Source organism: Lontra canadensis, unplaced genomic scaffold (genome assembly GCF_010015895.1).
Source record: "Lontra canadensis isolate GAN:19392208 unplaced genomic scaffold, GSC_riverotter_1.0 scaffold56, whole genome shotgun sequence".
Classification (NCBI taxonomy): Eukaryota; Metazoa; Chordata; class Mammalia; order Carnivora; family Mustelidae; genus Lontra; species Lontra canadensis.
Window position 1 is genome coordinate 7,892,444 of NW_022631050.1, and position 16,395 is coordinate 7,908,838.

The following is a 16,395-nucleotide window of genomic DNA, read 5'->3' on the forward strand; positions in this document are numbered from 1 at the left end:
TTGCGGCGCGGTGGGCGCGAAGGTCTATAGACCGACCCAGATTCTCGGGTCCTACTCTCAGAGCCCAGGATTCAGGAGGTCTGAAAGGGCCCCAGATCCAGACCTCAGGTGTTTCTGATGTTAGCAGTCCCTGCCCCCGACTCCTTGGAGAAATACTGGTTTAAAGGAAAGAGCGAGAATTTGGGGATTTGAGAGAAGAAGTGAGTTACTTATTATGTTACTTGTTGAGCAAGTTAATGACCCTTTCTGAGCCTTGGTTTCCTAATCTGTAAAATGGCTCATTGCTTCATAGGGGAGTTTTCACATATCAATGAAATGAAGACTTTGAAATGTCTAATAAAGGCTTATTTAATAGGATTTTCAGCTTCCTCTCCCCATCCTGCAACACCAGGAAAGGGGCAACAGAGATTTTCCCTTCTTCCCAGTCCTGGCCTATCAGTGGAACCCCTGGGAGTGGGCACCAGTGAAAGGCCACGGAACAGTGTAGAGGAGCCTGCTTGTCTCCAGCGCCCTGTGGCTGATCAGCCGATCCTGATTTCTCGAGCAATGGCTTGAAAAGAAACCACCAGGAGGTCAGGGGTCAGCTGTCCGCTGTCATGTTTATTTGTAGTAAACCGCAGAGGGAAGACACACATACACACAGTACATTACAGAAATCCACGGCACTCTGGCAGGCGGACAGGCAGGCTCGAGCAGGCAACCACCGTGACAGAGAAGCATATCTACGGGCGGAGGAGGCAGTGGAGATGGACGAGTAAGGAGCAAAGGATCTGGACCCTGGCACTGTGCCAGCCAGTCACTGCCTCGGTCTTGGCAGGCAGAGTCTGCGATTATGGGCCGCAGGTGAGGTGTGTTAGGACCTTTAGCTTCAACCTATGCCCAGGGTGACCCCCAAACACTGAGGTCTAGCTAAGTTCTCTAAAAGGAAATGGTGCTTTTCCACGGGTGGGAATGGAGTCTCTCCGAACACACGGGCAATGAGAAAGGGTAAAATAGGTTTGAGCCACAGAAGGGAAAATGTTTACACGTCAGGGATCGAGTATGTGTGTTTGTATATGTCTGTGTGCGTGTGTGTAAACGTGGAGGGCTTCTCAAAAAGTTTCTTTGTAAGGTGTTTTTTTTTTTTTCATGTTGGTCCCCCAAATCAGCTGGATTTCTGAGCATGATCAATCCTTAAGAGGGAAGGGAAGATTCTTTAAAGGGCTAAGGGTAGCCCTCCAGGGTAGCAGGGCTAGGGGAAGCCTTGGGCCTGGTGGAAGACCCAGAAGAACAAGGACCCTGCCCCCTCTCCCATGGCCGCAGCGTTTACTCCAGGTAAAGGCAAGATCGTTGAAAAGGGAAAGTCTTTAGAGCCCCCTTGTTTGATAGATGGAGAAAGAGAGGTCCCGAAGGACACGTCCAAGGCCACGTGACTGAGACAGTGCTGTGGCCCACTCCCCATGTTGCTCTTGTTTCCCAGGCAGGGTTTCATCTCTCGGATCGTCCTGGCACGTGGGATGGCTCCTTCCACAGCAGCCTGTACGGAACAGTGGCCAGATTTTCCCAGATAGAAAGGTCTAACTTGTTTCCTGCAGAGAGAGAAAAGCATCTGTCAGAACCCCTCTTGCAGTGGCTTCTTTGGGACTATGCTTACTGGCTAACAATAACACTTGCCCAGAGATACCTACCAGGAGTAGAGGCTGATGGTATAGAGACGCACAAAAGGTTACTTGTTCCCATTCTGTGCAAGAGGGCAGCTGTGCCAGAAGCTGGGTCAGCAACTTGCCATTAGACCCTCTTCTCTTTAGTTGGATCTCCTGCCTCTTGCCATCTGAAGAAAGGAAGAACATTCTGTAGGTTTTACAATCTGTCTCCTTGCCTGGTGACCTACTCTCTAGGCACACTGCCTCCATCAAGAGTGTGAGCCATCTCGGCAGGTTCACACAGATCCAAAAGGGCCATCAGGCCCTGTCCAAGGGTAGACGTGGCTTGCCTCCTTCCCAGAGGCTGGGAAAAATGGCTTTGGAGAGGAATTCTGTACATGGTCACATTGGAACCAAGGTTGAATGATGCCCATTTGAAACTCAACTACAATCAACAGACCACAGACTTTGTACTCCACTGCCTACCACCTCAGCGTGCAAGACTGAACTCAAGGACATCGAAGGAAGAGCCTTTCCAGCAACAGGGGGCTGATTCCCTAACTTTCTGCTCAGTGGACTTTTTGTATTAACTGAGATACTTGATCCAAAATGGCAACTCCAGTAGGATTACGCTTGTGGGTTATTGCTTAGTCTGTTTTTGTTGATTTCAGAGAAGTCAAACCCACCTCCCTGCCCTGGCCTCTAGTCCTCCCTTTGCTCCTGATTCTGTTGTTTTCATACTGAAGCTAATACCCTCTGGTCTGGGATGTTCAGCTGTGTTGCTCTCATTAAACTTCCCAATGGTTCTATATCCACAAAGGTGCTCTATGCCTGAGATGTGACTCAAAAGGAAAAGAAAAAAAGAAGTATAGTACTGAACAGAGGGGTTTCAGTTAGACATTGGAGATAATTTCTGGATGGGAGAAGCTGTGAGACACTCAAATTACATCCTGAAATCAAGCTCTGGACTATGTTCTTTGATCTTCCCTGGGCTTTTTCAGCACAGTCTTGCCTGGAGATAACAAAGTGGGCAAGTGTCCCCTTAAGATCCCTGTGATCCTCTGATTTTATGTATGAAAACTCTAAAAATAGTATCACGGGAGAAAAGGGAAGAGAAACATCACAAGAATAAAAGAAGAAAAGGTGGAAGAAGTAGGCATTGGGGGTGGATGGAAGTTGGGAAAAGCAGAACGCAATGGGAAATGGTGGAGAAAAAGCAAGAGAACTGTGTTGAAACAGGTTAAGGACCCTTCTAGTGCCTGGCAAATAGACATTGGTTAATAACACAATATTTATTGATGGATAAATGAACAAATGTATGAACTACCCTCTCTGGCCCCATCTGACAGGTGGGGAAGCTGAGACATAATCTGACACTTGCCCATGTCCCTACCACTCCTTGGTGCCAAGCAGGAAATGGCGCTGGCCCCAGGAGAGGAACAGAGGAGGAAGAGGGCATATCCCCACTTGCCTGTGGGTACAAAGCACCCTGGGTCATGGCCTGTGAGGCTCAAGGAGGAGAATGAGGAGGCCCAGGCTGAGCTTCTCTGTCTGACACTGCCCTGAGCTGCCCAGGCCTGGAGTGACTGGGGGCAGAAGGGAGCCCATCACTGTCAAGGGCACCCACTCCTCCCCCTCCTTTTCTTCCCTCAGTGGCAAGAGAATAACCAAGTCCCTTCTCCTCTTGGGAGCTATGTAAAACATTCCCTGACTTTGGACGTTGGTGTCATGGCCTTCCCTTTCTCTCTCTCTCTCCCCACTTCTCTTTGAGTTTCCACAGTGCAGTTCCCCCAAATTCCCCAAGAGTTTCTTTCCTCCCTCAAGACAACGGCATCTGGGAGAGGAAGGAAGTTGTCACCAAGTCATCGGAGGCAGGATCAATTTCCTGTGATGGGAACACTTGAAAGACCTACATAAATGTTCTGTTTCTTCCTCTGGAGGAAGAGGAGGATTTCCATTTTATTTTGTCTCTCTCTGCCCTAGACCTTGCTCGCAAACATCTCAGAAGGGACATCAGAGAGGGAGTCCTCTGAGATGTCAAGGAAGCTTCGGCCCTTACGGCTCTCACTGCTCCTCCGGGGTGACTGAATGCATATGGGCTCCGCAGAGACAGAAGCTGAGAGAAGGGATAGAGCCAGTGTGAAGGGGCTTGACACATGCCAGTGGATTCCGTCCTTTAAATACTATTTCTGCCCCTCGGGAAAACTCCACCAATTTAAATCACTGGGATTTGGGAAGCAACACTGCGCTTCCTTCTCCCTGCTACAAAACCACTACTGAACAGGAGTACAAATCAGCCTCTCTGTTCTGAGGAGATAGAGAAGAGAAAAATCACATTGCCTAGACAAAGCAAATGCGAGCATGCTCCTGGGGAAGGCCTGCCAAGAGCTCTTATATAAGCTCCAATGAGCTCATGTGTTTTCTTACCCATCAGCGGATCCTGGGCTTGGGCTTCGGAGGCCCGGGGTGAGGCTGGAGGAAGAAGCTCAGGAGAGATTGTGTGCTTCCAAAGAGGGGGCGCTCTGGGAAGAAAACACGTTCCTACTCTCTGGAGGGTGGAAAGAATTTTCATCGCCGAGTCAGTCAACAGAGACTTGCCTTCCTTATGGCAGCAATGTCATGGAGAAAGAAGGTGGTGCTTGTTCTTATGAACCCCATGGTGTGGGGGGAGGGGGTAGTGGGGTGGGGTGCTTCATGAGTCAAGAGGTAGAAGTGCCCTGAGGGTATGGATAAGGAAGCTTTTCCATTGGATGCGTGGAAAGCCAAATGGGTGCTCAGTTAGGTCCACCAGCCACAGACTGGGTATCAGGCCTTGGTCTCCAGTTGTTGAGGCCACCAAGGCTGTTTTGAATAGGAAATGAATTTCACTTATTGACAGAGACAGGCTGAACATTCTGGAACCTGCTGTCACTCATTCTGCCTGCTTCTCTTCTGTTCGGCAGAATCACCGAGCCGGCAGACTTTTGCCAGCAAACTACCCAACCACCTTGCCTGCCATCTTGTCCACAACATTTGCAGTTAGCCTGCCCTGACCCCAGCAACGAAGCACAGAGCAAGTGTGCCTACTGAAGATGCTATCTTACCCTGCCTAAGTGAGCCAGCGCTTCTCAACCAAGCTTCCCAGACGTTCTCCTGGGAGTTGATGTACTTCCCGTTCAGTTATGCCCCAGTGGAGGGGGAGGACCTGTCTGTGCATCTCAGCAGCTTACCGCCACCCGCCGCCCCACCAGGTCTAGTGCCATGCTCATCACATGGTGGGGGCAAAAACCACAACGGTCTTTTCTATGATTAAAGGAATCTGCTGATAGGATGTTTTACTGTTTTACCGGTGCCCAGTCATTCCATCATTACCAACGTTTTAAACAATTTTTCTTTCAAAAAAAAGAACATGCAGTGTTCATGTAAATTTCTACCTCCACACAAGTGCTTTGTGTTTTCTCTCTGGCATCATTAGTGTGTATAAGACTTTCCCACTTCCCCGCTTCGTGTCTTTTGAGAATTTAGTTAATGTGCTGTTGCCTTTCCTCTCTCTATATCAATCAGGAATGTTCTAAATACAGCTAAGATCTTCCTTGGGTTCCACCCAAAACTTACTCCTCAATAATTGTTAGAGTGATGTCCTGATTAACTTCTATTTGGGACTGAGAAATGACTGAGCTTATGAGAGCTCCCATAAGCAGTGCCTTTCCCACATAAGGAAGGATCCCCTATAATGATATATGCATAAGTATTTTGGTGTGAGATGTCATGACATCTGTAATTTACTTTAAAATACTTCAGTAAAAAAAAAAAAACATATGGGAAGATGGTAACGACTGCTGAATCTGAGTGACAGGTATATATGTTCTCATTATACTCATGGCTCTGCTTTTCTGTATGTTTGAAAATTTCTATAATAAAAAGAGATTATTCCCAGATATTCTAATTCAAGGAAGTATATTTAACCTGGATGGCCGTGGTGGTAAGCTTTAAGAGGCTGACAGGAAGAGGGAGGGAGGTGGGATTACTTTATCCTTTTTATCATTTTTTAATCATTATCATTTTTTATCATTTTATATTTATCCTTTTTTATCATTACTGACATGCCTGGTGGTAACAGAGTGTGATGATAGAAAACCTCAAACAGCAATTTAATAATATCCTCTGTTATTCATCCCTTCCATGGACATTCGTTGCTCTGAGTTAAAAGATCTAGTTAGTTCTCAGTTCTTTTACCTCAAAGACTCAGGGAAAGAGGAAATATTTACCAAGAAAATTTTTCTTTTCTTGAAGATCATGCCATTTTCTGGTAACCAATTGGTACCAGTTTTTTTAAGAAAATAAAAAAAGACCAAAACAAAATTCATTATTTTGAAACTACTAATGTTTAATCCCTCAACAGAAAATGCACACTTTCTGGAGTCTTTTTCTGGATTGCCATTTACATTGTGAAGTTTAGAAATTAATTTCCTTTTGTCTTGTCTAAGGAAAAAAAGTATTTCGTTACCCCTCAACTTGTAATTCTTGTTAAGTTTCCATTTTTAAAAGGATTTTTTTGGGTTTTTTGTTGAGGAAAAAGTTCAAAAAATTTTTTTGCATCATTCTAGAAGCAGTCTTTTTACCCCAAATTATGATTTACCCAACAGATTTTTAAAAGGATGTTTTGGAACTCTGTTCTACCTTTACGTATTTGTTACTGAATTCAGATGTTTGACTTCCTGACCTCATTTCACTTTCTCCTGGTCCTTAATATGGTCTCTGTATCCTTTAAGGTGATCTTTCATACTATGTGAACACCCTGATCTGGTGAGTTCTTTACCAGCTGCCATTGTTGACTGTCTGCCGTCTAAGCAAGGTCCTAGGACCAGACCCAGCTGGCGCCTTGGAGAGAGGGCCTAACAAGAAAGGAGGGTAAGGTGCGCACGCACCTTCCATAGCCCAGATCCGCTCCTCCTCCATGGGCCTCTGCGGCTGTTTCCCACTCCAGCTTTGTGGACTCGGGTTTCAGGTTTGACATGGAAGTCAGTGAGTTGTGCACATGGGCTTGGTTTGGGGTAGTAAATCCCTACCCCAGTGCTTGCAGCTCTGAGGAATCAGCAATGGCCCTGCAGGCACAGGCCTGGTTTTGAAGAGGGATACTGACAGATCTGCCAGTTTCCTTGTCTGTTAAGTAGGGAACCATATGCCACCAACTTCATTAGAGTGCCTGTGATATTTAACAGTGGTCATCAAAGTAATAGATTTGGGACCACACAATAAATGATAGTTATTTACTAGCAATTTCATTAATGCCTGGACATGTCCATCTTCCAATTAACTCAACTTTAAGCTGCCTTAAGGAAAAAAAAAAAAAAGATCTGTCGGTCCTTTCTTTCATTTTTTAACTATAGTGCTCAGTTCTCTTGCCCAAATAAATCTAAAAAAAAAAAAAACAAAACCCGTTCTCCAGTTGTCTTTTCATCTCTTGAATCTGTACCTTATTATGCCGATCTCTTACTGTGTTGTAACTACACTTTTGCTGCCTTTTTAGTCTTTGTCCATTCTGACCCGATAGCTAAGAAGTAGATTGCAAATATTTCTATCTTTCTGTCCAAGTTGAATTTCATTTTTTTCTGAATCATGCAACTGCCCTCCATGTGACCTAGAAAGCCCTTTGATGATCCATATTTAGCTGTGTCCATCACTCAACAGATGTCTGGGTAGTTAGAGGCCCCCATGAGCTCCCTCTACATCCTGTGGTTTCAAGTTCCCGAGTTGTTAGTTAAAAAGCTTTCATTGCCTCTACCTCCCCTTCCCCTACCCATTCCAGGATAGAGGAGCAGACACCCAGTTTAGCTATTCATTCATTTAAGAAACATTTACTCATTACCTACTACATGTTTGGTACTGGGTTATACGTTCTCTTCTTTACTTCCAACTTGTGTTTTCCTCATTTGGAGCATTTAGAGTTGTCCTCATGTTTTCTGATTATTTCTCTAGAATCTGTGCTGAGCATCCAATCATATGGTCTCTCCTAGCTGCAGGGCTTCCTGGTCCTTGGGAGACTTGAAGGCTTCCCTGCAAACTCTGGTGGCTTGCTGTAATGCACCTGTCAACGCAGCCACAGATCTCAGGATAACGTGGGCTCCATTTAAGGGAGCTGAGCGAGCCGATGAGGCCGCAGGGCTCAGCTTGCCATTCTGCACCACAGGCATGAAGAATGAAGTGGTGGCCAGCGTGGATGCCCAGCAGGTTAAACCGTTAATTTCCCAAACCCCTTGGTTCTCTGTGTCCCTGGTTTCCCACAGAGATCCCCATGAGGAAAGAGGCCTGTCTGCTTTTTGAGCTCTCTGGATCTTCCCATTAGATAGCTTCTCTTGGCATCTGAAAGGCAGCCTGCCATTCTGTTCTCCTGCGGAATACAGATGGCCCAGCCCACGCCTATCACTAATGAGGAGCACATGCAGAGCCTTCTTGCTGGAGGCTCCCTTCAACAACACCAGCCCTCCTTCCCCGTGCAGGCCAGTCACCGTTGACCATGGCATTTATGTCTGAGAAGGCTGCTTGCTGCTCTCCCACCCACGGAATTGAACAGAAAATCTATTAGGGAGCCCTGGGAGACGAGTCCCATTCCACTAGAATTTGAAACATTGAAGATTAAGTTTTTGCTGCCAATCTGATTGCAAAGTTGAGGTTTGGGGTTCCAGCTGTCCATGGAGGCTGTTAAGTTTAAATATGAACAAGCACTGGAAGTTCTTTAGAAGGAACGTGGTTAGATGGCTATACAGAGGTAGACCTGATAGATCAATTTGCCAGCGCCATGTAACCTCACCCAGAATGATAGTAGGGTTGGGAACGGACGAGAATGTTAAAAGCACTGAAGTATAGTAGTAAAAGCATTCATTTTTGGTGAGACAAATCCATGTCAAGTCTTAGCTGTTACTACTTACTATCTTTTTGACCTTGGACAAGGTACTTCACCTTTCCATGCACTAATTCCTTTATCTGTGAAATAAGTACAATGCCCATATCATAGGCTGTTCTGAGGATTAAATGGGACAGCACATGAAAAGACCTTGACATGGTGCCTTGTATCCAGTAAGCGATAAATGGGAATTCCCTTTCCTGTATCCTTTTCCTGTTTTCTCTCTGTAGCAGAAAGTTGAAAGACATACTCCAGCATCATGGGACATCAAGGTGAGCTACAAACAATGGCTCCATGCTCTCTTGTTTTATCTAAAACTTGATTGATATTTGAGGTGTGGGATGGTTTCTTTTTCCTTGTTATTGCAAACCAGATGCAGGTCTGATATTTGTGACTAGAAGAGTTCCACACTGACATTATGGACCCCAATAGAAAGGCAGGACCTCTTTTTGTCTAAATACTCAACCTCATTCCTTTAACTCTCTAAGCTACTAAGGGGAGATCAACACCACTAGCTGTCTGTGGAGGATGTCAACGATTCTGGTCAACCCTGCCATGTATTAGGTGTGGTTTATCTGGTTAGTACCCACTGATCCAGAAATGTCTCTGGGAGTCATTTTCATTCTTTCAGAAAACAGGGGATACTGAGGTAACCCTTTCAAAAGGAAGTAACAGATATTGATTTAACACTATTGCTGACAAAAACAGTTTCAATAGCTTGTTGGACAAGGTAGATTGATCATTGCTTGTTCCCCACCCAACCAGGTCAAGACCCTTTCCCTCAGAGTGGGTAACAGTTCACTCCCCTGGAAGGCAACCCCTTCCCTATTTGGCCAGTTCAAAAAGCAGGCATTACATTGAATACAAATCAACCTCTCTAGAACTGTGCTGTTTAGACCTGGTTCTGTTCTCTGGAGCTACACAGATGAAGTCTGACCCCCGGCAGCTATGAAGTGTCCCCAATCCCTCCTTCCCCACCCCCCAACCCCCAGGGGGCAAAGAGTCGAGAATCTTAATTCTTGCTTTAAAGCATGTAGAGGGGAAAAATAAAAATAGTTAAATAGTTACTTAGAAGAAACTAAAGAGTGTCTTAAGACTGGAGACTCCTTGTCCTAGAGAAGTACTTTTTGGAACATTATTGCTACGGATGGTTACTTGTGTGACCCTGTCTTTACTGAGAACAAAAAGAAGAAATGGTGGGCATAAAGTAGTATTTCTAATCTATAGATGTTGGCAAACAAATAAAGGGCCCTATAATTCTTTACTGTGAATTCTTAGAATTCTAAGTCTTTCTATGTCTCTCCTAGAAAGGGAGCTAGTACTTGATCAAATAGCTCTGTTTTCATGGAGCATTTTATGGCTACTAGCATTTTGTGAAACGTGTCTTGGGAAAGTATGGTCTCAGATACGCTGTGGAGACTTAGACATTTGAAGTAACTTCCTGATTGGTTATTGTTGGATCCCGGAAACCGGTGGCCAAGGAACACTACGAAGTTTCTTTCCTTGAAGGGTTGGTAGACTCTTCCTCCCTTCCCTTTCCCCTTGATATTAACATGAGGCACACCCTTGACTAGGGATGTTAAGGTGCAGGCCTGGGACGTAGGGGCCTCTGGAAGTCTAGATCCTTCCCAACCCCATGATTCTATTTTTATGAACACAATTGTGGTGTGTTCCACGGAAGGTACAACCTAGCTGGGACAGGAGGTAACTGAGGATTTTGGCCAAGAGGAGAGGGGGCTAGAGATGGGAGAAGTTGATGCAATTATTTTTGTCAGGAATTGGAACCAAAGCAGCAGGAGAGAGTAAGTTTTAAGACTCTCTGGCAAAGTAACTTCCTAATCTGTCACTGAGTATGTGTAAAAAAGTGATTAGTGGGTCTCTATATTTATCATGATTACTCACAAATATGTAATTTGCATAATATATACAGCACATTAAGTACTATGTCACCTTATATAATGTGCATATGTATAATGTATATGCATGTTATGTAACGCCAGTCTGGAGGCTCTTCCAGATTCTGCCAAGTATTTCCTAATTTATTTGGCAATTTTAACATATCTTTTCCATCTGTGGAAAGAACTATCTTGAGAGGAGCTGGTCTCTGACCTGAAATATAATCATTCTACTAAGCCTATCTCCATTCTCAACTCACTGGAGGAAATCCACAAAGACCAAGCCATAATGAGATGCAACTCTCAGCTGAGTAGTCCAGGGGCAACACAATGTATTAAAGACTTTCTGTTTCATTATTTTTATTGCTGGTGGGGTAGAGCCATGGGGGTGGGTGGGAACAAGTCTGTGGCATGGTTACAATCAGAACAGGATGAAGACTAAGGGACTGGATTCTGCACTGATTTCCTAACTGTGTGACTTTGAGAAGTCACCGAACCCTCATTAAGCTTCACTGTCTCATTATTAACATCGGGATATTAATACCTTCTCCACCAACCTCTGAGATTGCTGGGAGGCCCACTGTGGTGAAGTACTCTGCCAGAAGAAACCACGGTCACAGTAGTTAAGGGATGGGTTGCGATAGCACACTAAACAACAACACTAGACTTACTGAGGTTACCAAACTGGAAGTACTGTTCCACTGCCTTGTTATACTCTGTGGTTCTAGGGGGGCCTTGGGACATGTCTCTCAGGCGACACTCCAAGTCCTGGGCATGAACAGGCAGGGGCCACTCTGACTTGTGAATCTCTGAGACTCAGTTTCACCTGTCCACAGTGCCACATCTCAACAGCCTCAATCTTGGGGGATCAGGGTCGAAACACACAAAAAACTGCTGTAAATACCTCCGAATCAGTGACCTCAAATCCGAATCTGCCTCTGTTTCAAAGTCAAGTGGCTTCCAAGATAGTACCTGTTGTTATTCTGGAGCATGCTAGTCCGTCCCGTCACCAAGGATCCCATCATTCAAGACATTCTTCAGGTGGCCTGGTTGTCCCCTCACCCACTATTTCGCGCTGTTGCACCCAGCAGGGTGGTCCTAGATGATTGCTTCCTTCAGAGTTAGGATCAGTGTGTACACACGATCTTAATTTCCCTTCCTTGTGCGAAGCTCCTGACTCAGTGCAAGGAGATTAGAGAGAGTTCAGTGGAGTGATGTCGAGTGGGGCCACGTGTCCTCTTAAGACATCTCAGAGGGGATGGAGGTCCAATGGAGCAAAGGTGCCAAGACAAATGCTCTACACAGACTTGCCCTCGGGGAAAGGAGGGTAATGCTGGCACCAACTGCATGAAGCCCACTGAGCTCTGCTGGGATGCCTCTGGGAACTGGCTGGTAGCACCTTGCAGAAGGTGCCTTGGTCCTTCTCGCGAGTCTCCAACTGAGGTCATCCCTACAGCCAGAGGCATTTCCAGACTAAGAGGCCATCATGACCATGATGAGTTGACATGTGGAGAGTTTAATCTCATGATATGTCTAGTGCCTTCAATCCAGACCAACTTCTTACCAGTTTAGGCCAGAGAGCATCTCTGGGAAGCATCATGCGGCACTCATTTCCTTGTGTGGGCCTATCCCATCCACACATGTGCTACACATTCACTCTTCCCTGGAAACCTGGATTCGAATGGAATAATTTCTCCATGACCAGAAATGACCCTATTCTAAGATGTGTGGGTTCTTTCCTCTAATAAATATCCTCTTAGTGGTACCTACTCCCAAACCACATTAGTTAAGATACCATGGACAAGTCTCTTAACTTTCCTAAGACTTGCTATCTCTGGCAATTGGGAGAGTAAATTCTGTACAGCATATCTTTCATGGCTGTTTTGAGAATCCAGAATAGGAATTCTCAGTCTCTTTATGATAAGGAGCTACTTTCATTTCCCTTAAGTCTCATGATCGCCATGGGGAAATGTGTCTTAACAATGAAATGGTGGAATGGGGGAGTAAAAACCTTCTTTTTCTTTTTCTTTTTCTGTCCCTAGTCTACAAATATTTCCCCCCCTATATATATATATATATATATATATATATATATATATGCTACATATATGTACACACATAAGACCATCAGAAGGGCCCTCAGGCCGGGCTCTGGGAGTCATAGGTACAAAGAGGCAGGTGGGAACCACCTGATGGTTTGTCTCCTGGTCTTCTGAGCAAAAGGCCCTTCCTTATCCTCTTCTCTGCCTTCAGGAATAGTCTGCCACCAGGGCTTGGAACTTAAACAGGAAACACGTTTTGGCTTGAAAAAGAAAGAAACTGGGGGTGGTTTTTTTTTTTCTTCCCTTTTTACACAATATTATGACACCAATTTGAAAAATAAATCCCAGTTTCTCTGCTTTCCCTCCCAGGTGTTCACAGAACTAAGAAAATAAATACCACATCTAAGGTGTGCTGTGAAGGCAGCTCTGGGGGCTCTTGGAGCCGTCTCTAAACAAACACACAGCCACCAGGAGAAAGCTTTGGGAAAATAACAAGTGCCCACTGACAGTGTGGAGAACCAAGAATGGAAACACAGCTTTCCACAGCCTTTCTGCCTCCTCAGCAAGTTCAGGGAGAAGTTGCCGCTTGAAGGACGACTAAGAAACCAACGTGAGCTTGCTGAGCCCTGCCAAGGGTTATGCTCTGAGAGCTGGAGGCCGTCTGTCTCTGTACAGAGGGACCTTTGTGTAAATTCTCTGGAATGGGAGCTCTTTCCCTTGGCCGCATCCGATCTCAACATAGGCAGGAAACCTGCAGCCTGCTTCTTACAAGCGTCCATGAGGGAACTTGCAGGACTGGTGGGAAGAAAGGGGGATTTCTCCTTCAGTCTCAGAAAGTCCCACTCATGGCCTTCTGGGAATGTGGAGGTTGCCGTATGAGCCAACCACACCCTGGTGGGCCCTAAGTCCATTCAGAATTTTCTGTTGGTGCTGACTCTGTTGGGGTGTGTCCATTGTTGAAGCAGAGAGAATGTAGGGCAAGATGAAGATTTCTTCCTGATGGGTGGCTTTGCTTCCACTGGTTAGAGATGAGTGTGCCTGTGTGCGTGTGTGTGCGTGTGTGTGTGTTTGTGTGTGTTACAGTCTCTTGTTTTCTCTCTTGGTTTAACTGGCATTTGGCATATTGTTTAGTCTTTTGAACGGCTCTTCCTCCTCAGTGAAAAGAAGCTGCTCTTCTGGGGAGGGCCCATCATCATAGGCGCTTGATTCTTGTGAGTAATTTTAATCTAAAAGCAAAGAGGCATAAATGAATTAGTGGCATGCAAATCCCAGCAATTTACGAGGGAGTTGCAGAGGATGGAAGGAAGGCCAGCTTTGGGTTGGAAGGAGCCCCATGCAGAAGGACAACTGTCCTTGAACAGCTTCAAAATTGGCAACTGGACCCTCACTGGGCCTGGAGTTTGGCACTGCTGGAAGTGAGGGGCGGAAACACTGGGGAGAGACAGGTGTGAGCTTCCCACGTGGTGATCAGCTCGCACCTGTCTTGTGTCCTTGCTATTCATAGATTCTCAAAATGTCACAGCCAGAGATCTCAGGGACCATCTCATTCAACCTCTCTGCAGGACAGATAAAGGAATGGAGGCCCAAGGCTCTAAATGAGCCTTGGATTAGCCTAAGGTCCCACAGAGAGGGCAGAACAGATACAGTCCAGCTCTTAGAGTCCTCACTTCCACTGCTCCAGACGGTGCACAGATATTAGCCAGTCAACTTCAAGTCAACCTAGAGGCTTTAGTCTGACATCTGACCCGAGTCACATCATGTGGAAGGTTTCAAGTGAGCCCCTTAGGTGTTTCCTCTTTTCTTAGCTTTCCAGGAAAAAACCAACTTTCTTTTTAAAAGCTGCTTCTTCTTCTTCTTCTTCTTCTCCTTCTTCTTCTTTTTTAATTTTAGGTTTTATGAGTTTTTTTTCTCCTACAGACTTTAAGTCAGTTGGAAGTGAAAGACACTGGTGAATTCTCATTTTTGTCTTTCTTCCCAATCTTATCCTCAGGGCATGGCTTCAGAATGCTAAATCCCTATTTGAATTGTGGCCTGATGACACTGCACATTACTAATCTGCATTATCAGTCCATCAGCATTTATCAAGTGTGACACATGTCCAGAGTAGGAAGATGATGTGGGAACAAAGCACTCAGGATTCAAGGAACTGGGTTTGGGTCCCTGATCTCCTGCTTCTTTGCTGTGAGACTCTGGATGAATCATTTAACCTTCAAAGCCATGCTTGCTGAACTGTAAAATGAGGATAGTAACATCTGTCCTGTTTTCCTCACAAAGTTGTTGTGAAGATCCAATGGGAGCCTGTCCATGAAAGCCTGCTGTGAACTGTGAAATGGAATGTAATGGTTAGTTGAGTAATTGTTATCTTACACTGGAGGTGAAGGAGAAAGATGTATGTCAAGAGAAGCCATCTATGAGCTCATTCTCATGGTTTCTATGTCATTGGAAATGGCAGTGTGGCCACAGAGAACCAAAGAGGAACTCTTGAAGAGAGAGACCCATCCACAAGTTTGAATTAATATAGGGATAAACCAAGTGGGGTCAAAAAGAAGTTAGGTAAGGAAGGAGAAGAGTCTGGATGGAGCAACTGAGGAAGAGTTTTAAGAGCTAAAAGGAAGGGAAGGAGATGTACTGGTGAAAAGAGAAAGGGAAGGCACCAGGTGGAAGGGCCACATATGAACTGGTTGGGTGCAGGGCAAAGGATGAGAGATGAGGTCAGGGATGCAGGTGGGGTGGTTAGTCTAGGGTTTTCAAGGGAAGATGGCAGAGGCCAGGTTTAATATGAGGTAATGGGGAGCCATGATAACTTTTAAATTGGAGAATAAAGACATGATGAAGAAAAGAGTTCCAGGGAAATTATTCCACAGCTCTTGTCAGGGTAAGCTGGAGTGGGGGAGACTCTGGCTAAAAGGGTACTATGGTGAGCCAGGTTTAAATTTAGAAGTCCTCAGGATATGGAAAGACAAGGATAAACCAAAAGACATTGTGGAGAATTAGCATAACTTGGGTGATGGAAGCTGCAAATGGCTCTTAATGTTGGTTTTCACCACCCAGGACCTCCAGAAGGGGAGGAAATCTTTCTGTTTTGTGGCAGTCCCCAGAAGAGCAAACCAAGAATATATCAAGTACCATTTTGTGTTATGGGCCTTATGATGGGCATTATGTTTATTCCAGAGGGACTCTGACGGAGCTTGTCTGTGTCATGTGATTGAGCACTAATGGACTAGAGTGACTTGTGGCACATGTCCTTGTGTTGTGGTGAGCCTTTTCTTATTCCTGGGCACCAGAGCCCCTGTGAGGAAAGACTCCATCTTCTTCATGACGCTACTCCCTGAACCAGCGCACGGCCTTTTGACAGCACGGGCCGTGGAAGTACTGACGGATGAGCACGACCCAGGAGAGAGAAAGGATGTCCTGGTAGTGGAGATGGCTATGTTTGGGACAGACAGGGGCAGCTGATATACTGCCTACATTTCCCGCTGATAGAGCCCATTTTTTGTTTTGTCTTTTGTTTTTTTTTGGATGATGGAAGTCCCTTACTTCTCCTTTTTCTTTCTCTAGCTGAGCAATTTATTTGCTTGTTAGTGCCTCCAGGGCAAAGAGGAGGAAGTGAAATTCAGATCTCCCATTTGGTTTTTCCACAGTTTTGACAAAGGTCTTGATGGGATGGGGTAGGAGTTTGGAGATGCTGGCTAACATGAGCTTTTGATGTGGTCTATGGAGTCCAGTGCTATAGGTAACTGAAGGTAAGGAGTAGATTATATTTTTGAGTCAAAGAGATGTCAGTCTTTTATCCCCTTCTTTGGGAGAGGCTAACTAGTGGGTTAACTAGTTCAGAGCCCATTGGAGGAGGTAGCTGGACATGGTGGAGCTTGCCTTTTTAACCCCCGAAGGAAAGACAACATCCCATATCTTTGTAATTAGAACCCAAATTTCTCTGCTAATTGGGCTGTTCA

General features: G+C 45.4%; 1 protein-coding gene and 1 long non-coding RNA gene across 3 annotated transcripts in view; both read right to left on the reverse strand.

The window, feature by feature from the left end:
- Positions 1 to 1,114: 1,114 nt before the first annotated feature.
- LOC116878255 lies at positions 1,115 to 12,442 on the reverse strand. Its single transcript, XR_004384805.1, has 3 exons — positions 11,373 to 12,442; positions 1,668 to 1,810; positions 1,115 to 1,568 (listed from the first exon to the last, which is right to left on the reverse strand). It is a non-coding gene; the product is annotated as an uncharacterized LOC116878255 (long non-coding RNA).
- Positions 12,443 to 12,488: 46 nt separating this feature from the next.
- Positions 12,489 to 16,395, reverse strand: part of DGKG (diacylglycerol kinase gamma) — a 159,549-nt gene continuing 155,642 nt past the window's right edge. For both annotated transcript variants that reach the window (XM_032875584.1, XM_032875583.1), the window contains one exon: positions 12,489 to 13,668. In XM_032875584.1, coding sequence (XP_032731475.1) covers positions 13,570 to 13,668 — 99 coding nt within the window. In that variant the 3' untranslated portion in view covers positions 12,489 to 13,569. The remainder of the gene's footprint in view (positions 13,669 to 16,395) is intronic.